The sequence below is a fragment of the Perissodus microlepis genome, chromosome 11 (genome assembly GCF_051167445.1).
Source record: "Perissodus microlepis isolate ML-2025 ecotype Zambia chromosome 11, ASM5116744v1, whole genome shotgun sequence".
In the NCBI taxonomy this organism is placed as follows: Eukaryota; Metazoa; Chordata; class Actinopteri; order Cichliformes; family Cichlidae; genus Perissodus; species Perissodus microlepis.
Genome location: NC_140471.1, coordinates 23,008,453 through 23,024,884, shown reverse-complemented (window position 1 = coordinate 23,024,884; position 16,432 = coordinate 23,008,453). Strand labels below are relative to the sequence as shown.

The 16,432-nt window shown below is 42.6% G+C and overlaps 1 protein-coding gene across 2 annotated transcripts in view; it reads right to left on the bottom strand.

Annotated features, from left to right (window-relative positions):
* Positions 1-665: 665 nt before the first annotated feature.
* Positions 666-16,432, bottom strand: part of prkcg (protein kinase C, gamma) — a 29,387-nt gene continuing 13,620 nt past the window's right edge. Inside the window, exons 3-17 of one of the 2 annotated variants that reach the window (XM_084943312.1) lie at positions 12,743-12,774; positions 12,554-12,636; positions 11,471-11,582; positions 10,800-10,928; positions 10,544-10,700; positions 10,108-10,309; positions 9,394-9,591; positions 7,356-7,529; positions 6,984-7,075; positions 6,469-6,531; positions 6,160-6,298; positions 4,315-4,395; positions 4,025-4,132; positions 3,191-3,331; positions 666-2,409 (exon numbers count right to left, since the gene is read on the bottom strand). In XM_084943312.1, coding sequence (XP_084799438.1) covers positions 2,248-2,409; positions 3,191-3,331; positions 4,025-4,132; positions 4,315-4,395; positions 6,160-6,298; positions 6,469-6,531; positions 6,984-7,075; positions 7,356-7,529; positions 9,394-9,591; positions 10,108-10,309; positions 10,544-10,700; positions 10,800-10,928; positions 11,471-11,582; positions 12,554-12,636; positions 12,743-12,774 — 1,873 coding nt within the window. In that variant the 3' untranslated portion in view covers positions 666-2,247. The remainder of the gene's footprint in view (positions 2,410-3,190; positions 3,332-4,024; positions 4,133-4,314; positions 4,396-6,159; positions 6,299-6,468; positions 6,532-6,983; positions 7,076-7,355; positions 7,530-9,393; positions 9,592-10,107; positions 10,310-10,543; positions 10,701-10,799; positions 10,929-11,470; positions 11,583-12,553; positions 12,637-12,742; positions 12,775-16,432) is intronic. The other variant, XM_084943313.1, reaches the window with a different exon arrangement.

The following is a 16,432-nucleotide window of genomic DNA, read 5'->3' as shown; positions in this document are numbered from 1 at the left end:
CCATTAGCATAGAAAATACAGTATAAGTGTAAATCAGATCATAATACTGATGTAGAAGCCGGGAGAAGACAAGCTACACATATCAACAGCCAGCAACAGGAGTATTTCAAAGAGATACAAGCAACACAATAAATTTGGACAGGTGATTATTGAAGAATGATGTACAACGATGCAGTAAAGCATTTACAGTGCAGAACTGACAGAAAAGACAAACAGAGGGGAACAGAGATGAAGGGCAGATAGAGAAGGGAGGGAAGTAGACAGGGAGATGGGAAGTTGATGAGATTTTAATGTGAAGGTCAACTTGTTATAACTCAGATCTCCACAGGGATATTAGTCCCATCATGGTGATGCTGGAGGGGCCGGGGGGTGGGGGCTGCTTCAGAGGAGGAGGGCACGGAGGGAGATGCCTGAGAGGTGTTTTTGCTGGTTCAACAGCTACAGTAGCCCACTGAACAGAGGGGTCAGCATCTTCTCCGTGCGTGAGTGTGTTCACATGCCAGGGATTGCACTTTTGAGCGTGAGTATGTGTGAAAGTGCGGGGAGGAGGGGGGTGGAGGGAGCATGACAGGGAGGCAGGCTCGTGGTGAAGACAAAGCGAGAGGCCGTGCGTGTTTGTTTGTCAGCAGCTTCGCACGCCATCACAGAAAGACACACTTCACTGGTGCTGTTTCATCATTTTTTCCCATCAACTTTATTTTCTTTTTCTTTTTCCAGCACATAAAAACAAAACCTATCAGATACATGATCTATCAATGATCTATTGCACTATTGATCATCATCTATTGTAATTATCGTACTGAGGGATTGTGTGCACTGACATCTGACTTCAGCTCAATTGGATCTAAAATAACAGGCAAACAGATGTAAAGCAAAACTGTACATGAAAAAAAGAATCAAAGAAATAAACCATATTTATGTGTAAAATGACCAGCTGGTTCATTAGATAAGAGCACGGGGATGAGATTTTTGCACAGCAAGTTTGCAGCCACCTGCTCTGCTCAGATAGGGCTTAATGACAGCACTGCTGTTATTTTTCCATGTATTGAACAGTCCCAGTGAGCCTCACTTTTAATTACTCCTAATCAATACTGTGAGCACGTCATTACACAGCAAAAAGCTTTACGGCATACACCATTAAAATCATAAGTATATGTACCTGTGCAAGCTAACAAGCCTCTCGTCTGGTAAAGACATTAAAAAGAGGCTTTTATTGATAAAACTGTAATGTTTACTTGGAGTAATAGGATATTTGTAGTTGCCATGCAGATAGGCCATATTCCATAGCGTGCTCAAGAATAAAAAAAAATAAAATAATGCAGATAAACTGTGAATGTCAAATGTCAAATGTCTCCCTTCCAGTGACATTACACACCACACAGTGTGGGCCTGGGTGGGTGGAGCAGAGCGGTGGTCCACCCTAACTGTCACATTGTGATAACTGCATTGTTTAAACATCTCAGTGGGTCATCTGAAGTCGTTAAACCCTGAGGTCGAGCCAGGTCAGAGGAGTCTGACTATGCGCTTCCACAGGATGCCACTCTTATAAAATAAATAAATACCTAAAAATGGCTCCCCGCTCAATTTGCTTCATAGTCAACATGTCATTTATCCAAAATAGAGAGCACAAAAAAAAAAAACCCAGAGTGAGATACTGTAGGTAGTCAGAAAGAAACATTTAAGTGCTGTTGATGCTGAGTACTTGCAATGGACAATACACAATGCTAAGATGGAATTGGCATCAAAATGGTGAGATGTCCTGCTTTTACATACTGAATGAAACCCTGACTGGTGAAATATAACTGGTAAATTACACGTGTGCACAACATATGACTACTTTACTTAAAGGAAAGGAAAGTAAAGTATCTGCCTTGGATAGTCTAGTGCTATAAAAACTATCTGCATGCATAGAGATTATTTTTCTCATGTTCATACTACAGTACCTTTAGATCAAGTTAAGTCTTATAAAAAAAAAGTCTAAGATGGCAGTCCATAGTACTGACTATGTTTGCAGTGTTGATACACATTCTGTGATGAGTGAGTTAATAGACATGCATCAAAGAGAGTGCCCGAAAATCGAGGTGTCTTGGCATTTTCATGTAAACGTCTGAATTTGGTTATGAGAGGTGTAATACTCGCTGCTAGCTCTCAAGTTCAAATTCTCTGCTATAAAACTACAATCGGAAGGATAACAGGATCATCTGGCTAGACTTGGAACGGCGGCTGGAGCAGATTTGGGAGCCGTTTTCAAACAGCGGTGAGCGGTGACGGAGCAAAGTCTGGGTTGATGAAGGAGAAGCCTTCGAAGTCTTCCTGGTTCATGGCTGCGAGTATATCCGGGTCCGAGGGGGTGAGCGCCGTTTGAGCAGCTGTGAAGAACTTGTCAAAGTTCTCACCTTTTTTCCCACCCTGGCGATGAAGAAGAAGAGAAGGCATGTACACACAAGACTGAGATTAGGGCACATCTTCATGCATGCATGATATTGCATCCACAATAAACTTTACAAAATCCCTCCCCCCGGAACAAAATTAGTTTATTAAAAATGTTAAACTATAAAAAGAATCCACCCCCACGTTTTTTCCTCACTGAGACCTCCTTTTATCTCACTACAGAAGCACACAGGAAGAAAGCTGATCCCATATCCTCCCCAGCTGCCTAACAGCATATGACAGCCGTTCTGCCGAATGATATGAATCTCATTTGGCTAATGGGCCTGGCCTCTAACCCCTGAGCATACTCGGCTCACTCAAGGCACACCTCACAAACGGCCAGTGCACCGGCACTTTGGCAAGTGGCAGGCTAATGATGACATACATTTGCATATGGGAGGAGTAGGCAAGACCCCAAGGTCAGAAGGTCTTGTCTGTTATGACTGAACTGTCTGTTCCTGAGCTCTTAAAGCCTATCTAAGAACCCAAAGAGGTGATAAATGAGGAAATAGAGGGGATGCGAAGGGGAGAGAAGGAGAGACAGAGAGAGGAAGAGGGAATGAAAAGGCCAAGGCAAATGTGGAGGAAACATGCAGGGAAACGAGGGACAATGTGGGAGTCAGAGAAAAAGGAGACAGATGGAAGAAAGTGACAGCTCCAATTCCCTATAAGTGTCCTCAGAGAGGCAGAGAAGAGAAGAAAGAGAGGAGGAGGAGGAAGAAAGAAGGAACATGTGGTTCATCTGTTTAACTGAACTGACAGTTCTGGGTTTGAAAGGTGGCGGGATTTCCAGTCTCTCCAGACGGTCCCAGTCAATCCAGCGGAAGAACGGATGCTCTCTGATCTCCCTCTCTGCATCTTCTCCTTCACCCAGGCGCTTGGCCGGGTGCTTTGTCAGGAGCTGAGTCAAGAGAGGAGGAAATGAGGGGAGAAATGTGAGAAAAAGCGACTAGGCTGGGCTAATAATGTGATACGATAAATGAATTCTGTTTATGATCTGCCTCGGTTAGAGCAGTCGGTGTGCATGATAAGCTTTGCTTTATTTTGGAATCATGTACTGTAATCCAATTCCTTTGTTGTCTTGCCAACGAATGGATTTTTATTGCGCTATCACTTTGAAAAACCTTGACATTTTTTGGGAATTATGCTTGTTTGCTTCTTGCAGAGAGATGAAGATCATTAAGATTCTGCTATCTGTACACCAATTATGAAGCTACAGCCAGCAGCCACTTAGCTATGCATAAACAACCGGAAAAAAAACAAAACAGTTTTTACTCACTATTTGTGAGTAATAAAACTCAGCTGTCCAAAACATGGATAAAAACACTGTAGTGTAAAAATAAAAAGTTTTGCGCTGAAGAGTAAAGTTGGTTGCCTCCAGCCTGATATCTAACAGGCAGTTGTAAAAGTGGTGTCGGTCCAGCTCTTTGTAAAAAAGCAAATTAACATAGTTCCAAAAACTATTCCTTTAGGCGACCGAATACAATCTTGCACGAGTAAAGAGTTATTTCATTTCCTGATTTACAGTACATGAACTTTTATCTTAATTGCCCGTGTGTTAAAAGTTAATATGAGAAACGAGGATTGAACTCACTCCCTTGCAGATAGCTACAGCCTCCCGAGAGAGACTTTTTGGGTATGAGACACTCTGCTCCATGATGGACTGAAACAGCTCCTCCTCGTCAATGCCATCAAATGGCGGCTTAAAGGAAAAGAGAGTGAGGGAGAGAGCGGAAGAGTTTAAGCACAGACCTGTGGGCAAATTGATAACAAATATAATGAAATTAAAGTTCTTTGAAAGTCTTTTGAAGTGATTACAAAGGACGAGTACTGGGGGCTTAAAGTGTCTGTGCACGCTATTGTTAGGATTAAGCTGAGTGTTACCTGTCCTGCCAGCATTTCATACAGCAGCACTCCATAAGACCACCAGTCCACTGCTTTATTATAGGGCTGATAGGCCACAATCTGGGGGAGGGAAAAAAGGATGGAGAATGTATGAGAAGATATAAATGGGGAAGAATGGCAGTGCAGCGATAGGAAGAGAGAGGCAGCTGGCTGCTTGGATGATATGCAGCTACAAGAAACAGCAGGGGTGAAAAACAGAGAGAAGCGAAAGGATAAAGTGCGGCGTAAGGGAGGGTTCATGTGTGAATGAGCTCAGAAATAATCAACACACGGATTTGGATTTGCACTTGTGTTCACAAGCTTGTGTGTTTGTTTGTTTGTTTCCCCGATATGTGCGCGTGTGTGTGTGGGTGCCAGGAGGGGGAGGTGGTGGTGTGCTGTGCAGAGGGGCACGAGGGAACAATCCCCAGCCTCTGGGGAAATATATTGCAACTCTTCCAAAATGGCAGACACAGGAGAATCAATGGGTGTTTACATAAGAGAGTCAATACCCAGGGGTTCCACAGCAAGGTTTACAATATCAAAGACGCACACAACAGTCGCTTCCCCACTTTCTCTCCCCCCCCGTATCACTCAGCTACGAGTCCACCGACCGAGATGCGCCTTCACGCCTTCTCTGAAGTAAATTGTTTAAGATCACTTCACACGGTAAGGCGCACATACGCATTTCCAACAATTTGTAAGGTAAACATTATACAGGCAGACAGTTATGGTTTGCATATCAAAAGAACGTCAAGCAAAACCACCTTCACTTTTGCATTATTTCACTGCGGCTGATATTTGCACTGACATTAGTGACATCCCTTTTAGTCTTTTGGTGCTTCATCTCATTATGTTCACACAATTTCAGCTCCGTCTTCAACCACAGACAGTGGCACACATGAAAACTGAAACAGGATTTCTTTGTTACAAATTTATACTGACCGATGAAACGGATTTTTCTACTTTAAAAAAAAAAAGCCAAGCTTTTTGCCACTCTTTTCATTTTCATTCAGAAAAATAAACTGCTGACTTGAAGTAATGTGATTACATGTAAATTCTCAATGTAATACTATTGCATAGGTACAATGTGGAACATTAACTTCAATGGAATCTGGTCAAAAGAAATGTATTTTATTGGTATACGCTCATTTTATACCAAGGATATTTTCCTTAATTATTCATTACTTGACTAACCTTTCATGTTTCATGTTTATGAGGGCAAAGAATCATTTTTTAAGTGCTCCACCGCAGCTCAACACAAACACTTCTTTGTTTTCTTCCTTTAACTCATTAACCATAACTTTAAATAAAAACCTACTTAATTTTACAAATGGAGACTGCTGAAATCCCATAATAACATGAAATAAACCTCACTACATTTTCTGGAAATGTACTAAAAAGTAAAGTTGGCAAAATTTATAACTGCCGGGTATGAGCGAGGGCAAGCTATCCATTGTAGTGGTTTGTTTAACTATTTTTAAATAAAGACTTTACATGCAAGTTAAACCTGTCAGCGGCTGTGAGAAAGCGGCGCTATGCTCGTAAAACAATGTCTCTGAAGGACAGTAGTGACTTCTATGCAACACTCTCATAGTACAATCACACACCACTGCTTACTGAATCATGTGAAGTTAATTATTCACAAACTGCTGACAAGGTCAGAGAGGACAGAAGAGACGAGGGGGAGCTGCAGCGAAGCAACTCGGCGTCTCGCGGCAATGCAGAACAGGTCAAGCAAACTAAGAGGGGTGAAATGAGGGAAAATGAGGGAAAATAAGGAACAAATGAGGGAAATATCAGGAGTGACTGTGGACAATAGCGTGAGGGCAGCAGTCACTGTACCTCAGGGGCGATGTAGTCAGGAGTGCCGCAGAAGGTACGTGTGGTGTCGCCTTCGAACATGCCCTCCCTGCACATCCCAAAGTCTGCTATCTTTATGTGGCCCTCGCTGTCGAGCAGCACATTATCCAGCTTTAGATCCCTGAGAGGGGAGAAACGCCACACAGGTATGAATCATTTTGATAGATACCATCTTTATAACAGTCATTAGCTACAAGAGACATGATAAATCTGTGTCGTGTCTGTGCCGAATGCAGACTGAAGTGAACACGGGCAAACCAGGCCACGTTATGAAGCAGCCCACTTCTTTACCTGTAGATGATGCCTTTGCTGTGGAGGAAGAAGAGGCCGACCGCTATCTCTGCCGCATAAAACCTGGAGGGAGAGAGGAGGAGGAGAAGGAGGGACAGAGAATCAGCTAATTCAAAAGAGGATGATGACAAGAGGTTAGGAGAGAGGGAATGGCGCTGGAGAGGGTGATGAAAGGGAGAAGCAACCAAAGAGATGAAAGGCAGGAAAATGAAGAAAGAGAGATGGAAATGAGCAACAGGGCAAAAATTAGTTTTAGATGATTGATCAAAGATTATTGATTAGAAGAACAGCCAGGGGGAGGGAAAATGTAGATGATACGATAAGATTAGTGGGAGGAGAAAGTCGGGGAAGAGAAAAGGGCTGGCACTTGAGTTGATGACTTTTTATGAGTCACCAGGTATAATGAACAAAGCTAAGAGACGAGTGTGTATGTAAGAGAGCACAGAACAAAAAGGCAGGAAATGAGACTTTGTGTAGATAAGGACGGTGATTAAAGGAGTTTTTTGACTACATACGCTGCGTGAGGCTCTTTGAACTTCCCAACTATCTGAATGTGAAACATCAGGTCTCCTCCGTTGACATATTCCATCACGTAATACAGTCGGTCCTGCAGAAGCAAAAACACACACACACACACACACATGTGCAAGCTCCTCATGCATAAGCACCTCTTGTCCAAATTAAAAAGCAATCTGTTAAAATACCTCCTTCAGGACCGAGGACCTTGTTAAAGAAAGCAAGCTAATTATTTCATTTATTAATCGGAATTCGCCCAACCTGGACCGAAACAACTCCTGGGAGGACGATGCAGCCAAAGTGTCAGGCAGTTTTATGGCCAATTTAATGAAATTTAGACAGTTCATTTGGGAACCCAGATACCCACACACCTCAGTCTGGAAGCCGCAGTAGAGGGACGTGAGGAAGTGAGGACGAGAAGGGAGCGCCAGAACCCTCCTCTCTACTAGAGCGCTCTCCGTGTCCTCGTCCTGGAAGAGAACGTCTTTCTTCAGCACTTTTATGGCAAACAGACGCTCGCTGCCTCGCTCCTCTGCCAGCAGCACCTGGGCAGGAGCGGGAAGAGAAGAGAAAGTTTCTGAAGAAACAAGGAGACAAGCGTGAATCCCAAAAGTCTGCAAAGCAGCTACCGTATGTCTTCAAAACCCATAAATAAACAAAATGTTTACAAAAAACACAGGACTGGCTTTCGGGTTGAAATGTTAGAGAGTCGAGAAAACACAATTTCCCCAAAATTCCAAAGTCCCCTTTGAACATTTCTGAACGGATAACACAACAGCAGCAAACCAGGAGCAGCTTTAAAAAATGATTACAGCTTTGACATAAAAGTGCTCTCAGACTTAAAAAAAAAATCCCCAATCCAACTCTTCTCGCTCCAAAGACAGCCATGCATGTGACGTGCTGTACTGCAGTCAGGTCTGAGTGTTTTTTAGGTTATTGTGTTAGCAGTGATGAGGTGCACTGGTCGCAGGAGAAAACTAGTTCCACTGTTTAAATAAACCAACGCCCGTGTAAAATGAATAAAAGGCATATATAGTGCAAGAGGAAAAGAAAAAGTTATGACTTCAGAATGGATAACAGCAAGTTTGGTAATGTACATGTATGATGAAATAACTCAATGTAAAGTTTAATTAAAGTTGAAACAGGCCTGAGGGTTTCAAAACATTAATGTCTCGAGTGGACAGGGAAAGCCCTAAAAGCTTGCTCTCGTGTTTTAATCAGACATTAAAAACACATTTTCTCACTCCTATTAAACTGGCTGCTCGTGGGTAGCTCTGAGTGCTAATGATGCTATAATTTTCCACAATGAGTGCCACGTGATCCAGGTTTCACTGAGATAAATATGGTCAATAAATATGGAAAATGCTGACAACAACACTGTTAGAAATGATCAGCCCTCAGTGCTGAGCTGTAATAGAGGCGAGTGGAAATCAAGGATCTCATTTTACTTTCAAATGGAGGTGAATAGCACTGAAAATTACACCGTTTTTAAAAATTATATATATAAAACAGTGCGACTACGCTAAGATGACTCCCTGTGTGTGTGTGTGTGCAGGGCTATTGATGAACTGCCAGTCAGCAGGAGAAATCCTACCATCTGTGATCGTGTCTCCTGCTCTGCCTCGTGGTTTTAAACCAACTCACATAAAAATAGGACTCATCACCCTGCAGAATATTACAAATCTTAGTAGCATGTACTTTTTCTATTTGCCGCTCTTGTTATCCCATTTCCTTTTTGGTCATTTTGTCACTTTCTGCAGCACAGTAATCCTTCTCTCTTCCCTCTATCTCTGTCTGTCTCCTTCTCACTTTCCCTCACTCAGCAGCCCCGGGGTCTGTCTCTCCTTTCTTGGGTCCTTTTTTTTTTTTTCTCTCTCCTCACATCTTACGTAAGTCGAGTCTATTTCTCCTGTCCTCTGTAGACTCTCCTCTGACAGTTATGAAACAGCACAGGGGGATTTCAGAAGAGGAAGAAGGACTCAAAACTCCTCTCTCTTCATTATGTCTCATCTACTGGGGAATTAAAGAGAAAATGGAGAGCAAAGGCTCCCTTGAAATGAACACCTCCAGGATGACTGCCTGTGTAGCATGTGGGAAGCTCACGACTGCTGACAACACAAAAGAAGCAAAGGGTTAAATGAATCATTTGGCAGCAGAAGTAGAGACAGTGAGTATGTTCGTAAGAAAGGGTAATTTATTATTTTTTTCAAAGAAATTCTGATTTCCTGTGCCTGGGAGCTGCTGCATGAAATGCCACTTGAAGGTCAAGTCCATCGATAGAAGAAAGGATTTAAATCCAGGAATAATCTTTGTTGTTTCCAGCATGAATGGTCTCTTTGATATCATTCACAGTTGCTGGATAAGAGGTGATGATTGTGTGTACAAAAGAAAAGATGGCATTTCGTTTACCTTGCCAAAGCTGCCTTTTCCAAGAACCATGAGGAAGTTGAAATCGTGGATGCCCATTTTAACTTTGCCAGGGCCCGGAGTGTGGACAGGGGGACAGGAGGGAACGAGGGTCGGGGACAGGGCCACGGGAAATGGTTCAGACAGCGGGGAAGGCATCGCTTGAGGCAAAGAAGGTGTAGTAGCATCTGGCTGAGGCTCCTGGAGAAATAAAATGGGATGTTCGAAACATAAATGACACACACCCACACAGATCCATAAAACAGGAACCCAAGACAAACCTCAAACTCTCTCCTACCCCCCAGTTTTGGACTGCAGTCAGGCAGCACAATTCTGCACCCTGGTGGATGCAGAGTGCAACAGAGAAGAAAGGGCACTCGGTATAATTTATTATCTAATTATTTAGCAATAACACCGGCATTAATCTTCCAAGTTTTTTTTTCTTCCTTAGATAGAACTGTAGGAAACGGGATAGTTCAGCAGGACAGACGCTAACCCAGTATGAGCTGTGGCAGCTGCTGTTTGTTAGATGTAGGTAATTATAAGCTGATAAAAGCTATGCCAAGGTCTAAGGATGAATGGTCAAAGGCATGGCACAAAATAAAGGGTTGCTCCACTTCCTGGTGAATACAGGTATAAATATCCCGTCACTTGCTTTTTGTTCACCTTGAGCCCATCTGATGGCTTTATGTCCATATAAAGCAGCCTGCTGCCTACCTGCAGGTCCGGGTCTGGCACAGGAATGTTGTAGTACTCTCCCTCATCTTGGGCCAGCAGTTTGAACCAACCACTGATTGGACGCCTGAAGATCTCACTCACGCCAAACGACAGCGCTCCCATGAAATCGTTCCTAGACGTCCGGTCCCAGTCCCATATCTCCACAGACAGACGCCTGTCCCACTGGTGACCACGCACGGAGCTGAGGAGTCAAACACACACTTGTGACAATTTGATACATGATGAAACACAAGCATAGAACGAAATCATCCCTTTTCAGTGTGACCTTTGCTGAAATGTCTTATTTCCCCTGGATATCAAAGATGCACCTATAAGAAAGTAAAGGTTAACGCCGCTGAGTAATTCAATTTTACATATAGCAACGTTTGTGGCAGAACCCTGTAAATTTTCCACCCTAAAGTTTGCAAGGACTCACAAGGTGAAGCTCTCATTCCAGACGGGATTGAGTGTTGAGCGGATGGTCTTAGTCTTCTGTTTGCTGTGGCTCTTTGGGTCTGGAATCAATTTCAGTTTAACATACGGGTCTGACAAGCCATTTGGGTCCATGGGCATCAAGTTACGAGCCTCCCGCACTGAAACAGCAGTGAAACAATAAAAGGGAGAGAAACCTTACATTTCCTGCAGAAGCCTGCTTTTTGTTTAAATTGGTTGAATCCAGCGGGTCCTCCCACCTGTGACAAAGACGTCCTCCTTTTCTCCTCTGATGGTCAGATGGATTCTCCCTCTCTTCTCTGTGTGATCCTGGCCACACAGACTGGGGACGCTGGTCTCGCATCGCCGATGGACGTTCATGTCACAACCTCACCACACAAAGACGCACAAAAGACAAAGTGTGAACACAGACATGCGCTGGATACGTGTGGAGTAATTAGCTGTAATCAGTCTAAATCCACTAGCTTTATTAAGCATAATAATTAAAAAGATGAGATGAGGAATAGTGGTTGTGGGCTTCACTAGCTTTCAAAAAACAAGAACATTTATGTGAGCAAGTTCTGAAATGCCAAGTTCTGAAATTATTGGTTGGTATGTGCCAGACTTTCTTCACGGGGTATAGCAGCCTCCTGGACTCTCCACTAGTTTCCAAACTCTTCATCTAATTCTCAGCAAGAAAATGAACAAGCACTTTTTCCAAAGTAACTAACTATTCCTTTATCTTAGCCAAAAAAAAAAAAAAGAAAAGAAAAGAAAAAAAGATATGATATGATAATAATAGCTGGAAGTCTTCTCCAGATGTAAGTTTCAGCAATGTGCATATGTGGAGTGATATTCATCTGAGCATAATAGCTAATAAAGGCTCGAAGCACGTAGATTTATGTATCTCATAGAGTGGAGTGAAACTCACTGGTACATTTCATGCCCTGGTGTATGAGGCCATACAGCAACGAGCCACAGTGGTCACAAAATGTAGGGCTGGAGTACGTGTGGATCTTAAATGTGTGTCGACTCTTCAGGTCCTGAAATAAAACAGAAAAACAATCTGCACTGAGAACTCGTTCTCTCTGACACACACATACATACGATGATTGTGGAACACACACACACACACACACACACACACACACACACACACACACACACACACACACAGACACACACACACACACACACACGTGCAGAGCGTGATTAGCGGAGAGAAGATGAGTGGGGCATTCGTGGACAAGCCAATTAGATCTCTCCACTCTGAGAGGACACACAGTGTGTCTGCAAGGCTGCGTGTGTGTGAGCGTGTATATACTGTGCACAGAGGGATGAATCATTTTTATCTCTCTTCAGCTCATCAGACCACCCCACCGCCACGCTTCATACACCACCTTCTCCCAAACTGTTTTCCCTCCCTTGTCGCACTGAGTCGCTATTTAAAAACTGTCACCCTGTTTCTTCTCTTTCCCTCTGTGTGTTCTTTCACTGTCTCATCCATTTTCGATCTCTCACACATGCATGCACACACACACACACACACACACACACACACACACACACACACACACACACACACAGTTACACACATTTTCTCATTGACCTCAATTCTCAGGCAGTTTATTTAGCTGGTAGAAAAAAATGTGAGTGAAAGACAAATCTCCCTGAAATCCTCAAAATGACACACAGAAGAAGACTGAGCAGTCTGTGGCTCTCGCTCTCTTTCTCCCCCCGCTAATTCTCACTCTTATCAGTCCATCCTGCCCTCCACCTGTGTCTCCCCCACACCCTATCTCCCACTCCCAGCATTTCAGATGCCTTGTAGGATTGCACGACATGAGTGCAGACGTCATGGATGGAAACAGGCTGCGTGATGCGAAAGATGCATGGACTGATGGCTGACTCACGCACACATGCTACTGTCATCAAAGGATGTTGAAAAATGATGATGACGATGCAAATCTTCACAAAAACCGAAAATAAGAAGGGAAAAGATACGTCTGCTCACATCTGGTCTGGGGGCGGTCACAGAGCCGGGGCACGTGAAGGTCACAAACTCGTGACATCTTTTGTGGACCACAAAACTGCAAACTAGAGAAAGCAAACATCTCAGAATGAATCTGCTTTGCAGGACAAAAAATACATCAGAGAAGATTAACGCTGCAAGGAAAGGCAATAATGCTAGGTTTATCTCTACCTTGACATTGGAATCCCTGTTTCCCAATGCCCCTGCATGAAAAAGACACATGGATTAAGATACAAAAACAATTTTCTGCAGTCCTCCTTAAGGTGAAATATTTAGCTTTGGAGAATGAGATATTGCTATTGCGTTACTCTGCACTGTATAAAGACAGGAATGCAGACTCTAGTGGAGAACAAATTGTCTCAGAAAAAGACAAAAAACACCAACAACTTGATACACTAAGTCATTATGTGTGAAGTTTGAGTGCTTTTCCTTTCAAAGCCTCACCGCTGACCAGGTCAAACACTTACACGCACACACACCAATACAATGCTTCTGCAATGTTGGCTAGCTTCCATGGTCTCCTTAAAGCTTTAATTGAATAATTAAGTCATTGATTGACTAAACAGTCCACTCAGCAGCTTGCCTGTTGTGGATCGAGTTTTGATTAGAAGGCTTAGAAAGGCAGGCAAACGAGAGACCTCGACAGCTCCTCTACAGTCATACCGGAGAGGCTCAGGGGTTAATAGGAAACTGACCATAATCACTGATCTACAATCAGTTCACCATCTGGCTGAGTAATAATTAAAGAAAGGGTTGCTGAGGGTAATCTGATCCTTGATCGGCACTCAACAGAAGTCCGTGTCTGCAGCACCAAATGTATCCGACCAGTTCTGCTTTTTGACCAGCAGAGAGCATTAGAGAACCAGATATGGTGAGGATTCACAGAGCTGCTTTCTGGCCAGATATCACAGAGCATTTAATGTAGGGGATAACTGCATTTTGAATTAATGATGTGAAAAAAATCTACCAAACACATGTAATTGAATAAAATGCTTCTATAAAAACATCAGATTAACCCCTCTTGGAGCTTTTTTTTTGAGAAAGCTCTTTATCAAAAAACACACTTTGACATGTGACAATAGAACAAACACATAAACAAATGAATTATGGCTAAATTCCATTTTGCTGCTGCAGATAGAGAATCTATGACACTCTCTCTGACGGTAATTAGCACCGTCCCCTCACAGCGAGCAGGTCCTGGATTCGAATCCATCAGCCGGCTGGGGCCTTTATGGGTGGAGTTTGCATGTTCTCCCCGTGCTCGCATGGGTTCCCTTCGGGTACTCTGGCACAGTCCAAAGACATGCTTGTTAGGTGTTAACTGGTAATTCTAAATTGGCCATAGGTGTGACTGTGAGCGTGAATGGTTGTCTGCCTCTCTGTGTGAGCCCGGCAATAGATTGGCGAGCTGTCCAGGGTGTACACCCCCAACTCCCGCCCTATGACAGCTTGGATAGGCTCCAGCCCAACTGCAATCCCTTATTGGATAACTAGATGGATGGATGCTGCAGTTGGTGGCACAGCAGTGCAGTGGTTAGCACTGTTATCTCACAGCAAGAAGTGCCCGAGATTGAACCCGATGACTGGCTGGGGCCTTTCTGTGAGGATGCATGTGCCTGTGTGGATTCTTTCCAAGTTTGCTGGCTTCCTCCCACAGCCCAAAGACATGCATGTTAGGTTAACCGGTGATTCTAATTTGGCTCCAGATGCTAATGTGAGCATGAAATTGTGTGTCCTGTTGTTAGCTCTGTGACACACTGGAGACTTGTCTCTACCTTGACAATACGGATGCTTTAATTTCAGACCATTCTGATGTGGCTCACTATTATGGCTTATTGAGACACTTGATGGTGACGTTATGACCAGCAAATCTGATCTCCATCTATGCCAAATCACAATTCAGCCTTCTTCAGCCTCCTAACATCCACCAGGTGTTCTGGTTAGGATAAGGATTAGGTTAGGATCCAGTCTATTTATAGATAGGGTTTTTTTTGTCCCATTTGGCACACACAAGTGGAAAAGCTTGTAAAAGAATAAAAAAAAAACAAAAAATAAACACAGGACAAAAATGCAACGCAAAATGCAATGTTTCTTTAAATAATCCACTTGTTTAGTATATGGATAATACCATCTGACCCTAACAGTAAGCAGGTGACCAGCAGCTTGGTAGATGTTAAAAGGTTTAAGTATCATAACAAATATTTTAAAAACTATGATCCTTGTTAGTATGCTAAGACTGGACTGTGACACGAAGCAATTTCACTTTTTTAATGTTTTCAGACAGTTTAGCTTAGTTATTACCCAAAGGAGCCAAAACAGGTACAACCCACTCCTCTTTAAGACCTTGACTTAATAAACAAGATATTTACATTTACAAATTAGAACAATCTTGCCTTAGTCTTTAATTAATCTAACAATCTCCCCGGGGCCTCTAACACCGTGATTGAAAGCGTCTGCTCTGACATCTTGTGCAAAATAAGAGAGTTTTCAACCTCATCTAAGAGCTGCTACCACTGCCAAGACAGCAGCCAGTTGGAGAAATGTCCTGAAAGATACCCAGAGGCTGCTGGCACGTACAGCGCCCTGCATCCAACATACACTCCCACCATATGTTCAAACACACAGCCCCTTACACTCACAACGATAAACACAGACAACTGCGCCTTCAGTGGTCGCGCTCACAGGGTGTCGTCTGATCATAAAGAAGTCAAATCTGATTCTAAATTCATGTATACGCGCATAAATGTTATAAATGATGATAAGCACTGGTATCAGAGATGGGCAGTAACGCGTTACTGTAATCGGATTACTTTTTCAAGTAACGAGTAAAGTAAGGGATTACTATTGCAAAATCGGTAATTAGATTACCGTTACTTTCCCGTAGGAACGCTGCGTTACTGCGTTACTAAAACCGTGATTTTTTTGCGAGAATGTCTCATGACAGTGACGTAAGCGAGTGCGCCGTTGGTGACAACAGCTGTGTGCAGATCAACAATGGATCATATATCGATTGTGGGAGAGAGTATGAGCGTGCAGCGTTTAAAGCGTGGAAGTACTGACCTTATTTTGAGTTTGATTCCATAAAAAGTGACAAAAACATTAGTGTCCGTTGTGCGTGGGAAGAAAAACGTGCGAAAAAAACCCCCTAAACTTCCAAGCAAGCACCGAGTGCGCAACGACGTATTGGGAAATTCACAGAGAAACTCGCGGATTTTTCAACTGACCGCGGCACACCTGCACCAGGGTAAACCTCCGCCTACCCTACTCCTGCTTTACAGGTGAAAATAGAGCAACAGGACTGCTAGTCTTTGACTTTATTTATTTTCTGCTGTGTTTTACTTGCATCTATTTGAAAGAGTGAGTGTAAACACAAAAAATATTTTATTTTATGTGCTGGAATGTGCAGAAAATAGGTTTAAATGTTAAACTAATTTATTCAAGTCAGAGAATGTTGCATATAATAAAATTTTTGCTTGATGCATAAAGTTAAAAGATTAAAACTGATAAAACAAGTTAAAAAAAGAGACTTTTCCATTTGATTACATTTTGTATGATGGATTATGCAGAAAAAGTAGAATTGGGCTGAAAGATCTATGCTTTATCACCTATTCAGGTTGTAAATCGTGTTTTTAAAAAGTAACTAAGTAATTAATTACTTTTGAAAATAAGTAATCAGTAAAGTACGGGATTACTTTTTTGGGGAAGTAATCAGTAATTAGTTACTGATTACTTTTTTCAAGTAACTTGACCAACACTGACTGGTATGTTATTTTACTCTTAGGTTTTTTTTAAAGGTAATCTAATATTTTAAGTTATTAAAGTCACCTGTAAATACTTATATGTACTTCTAGATACTTAAAA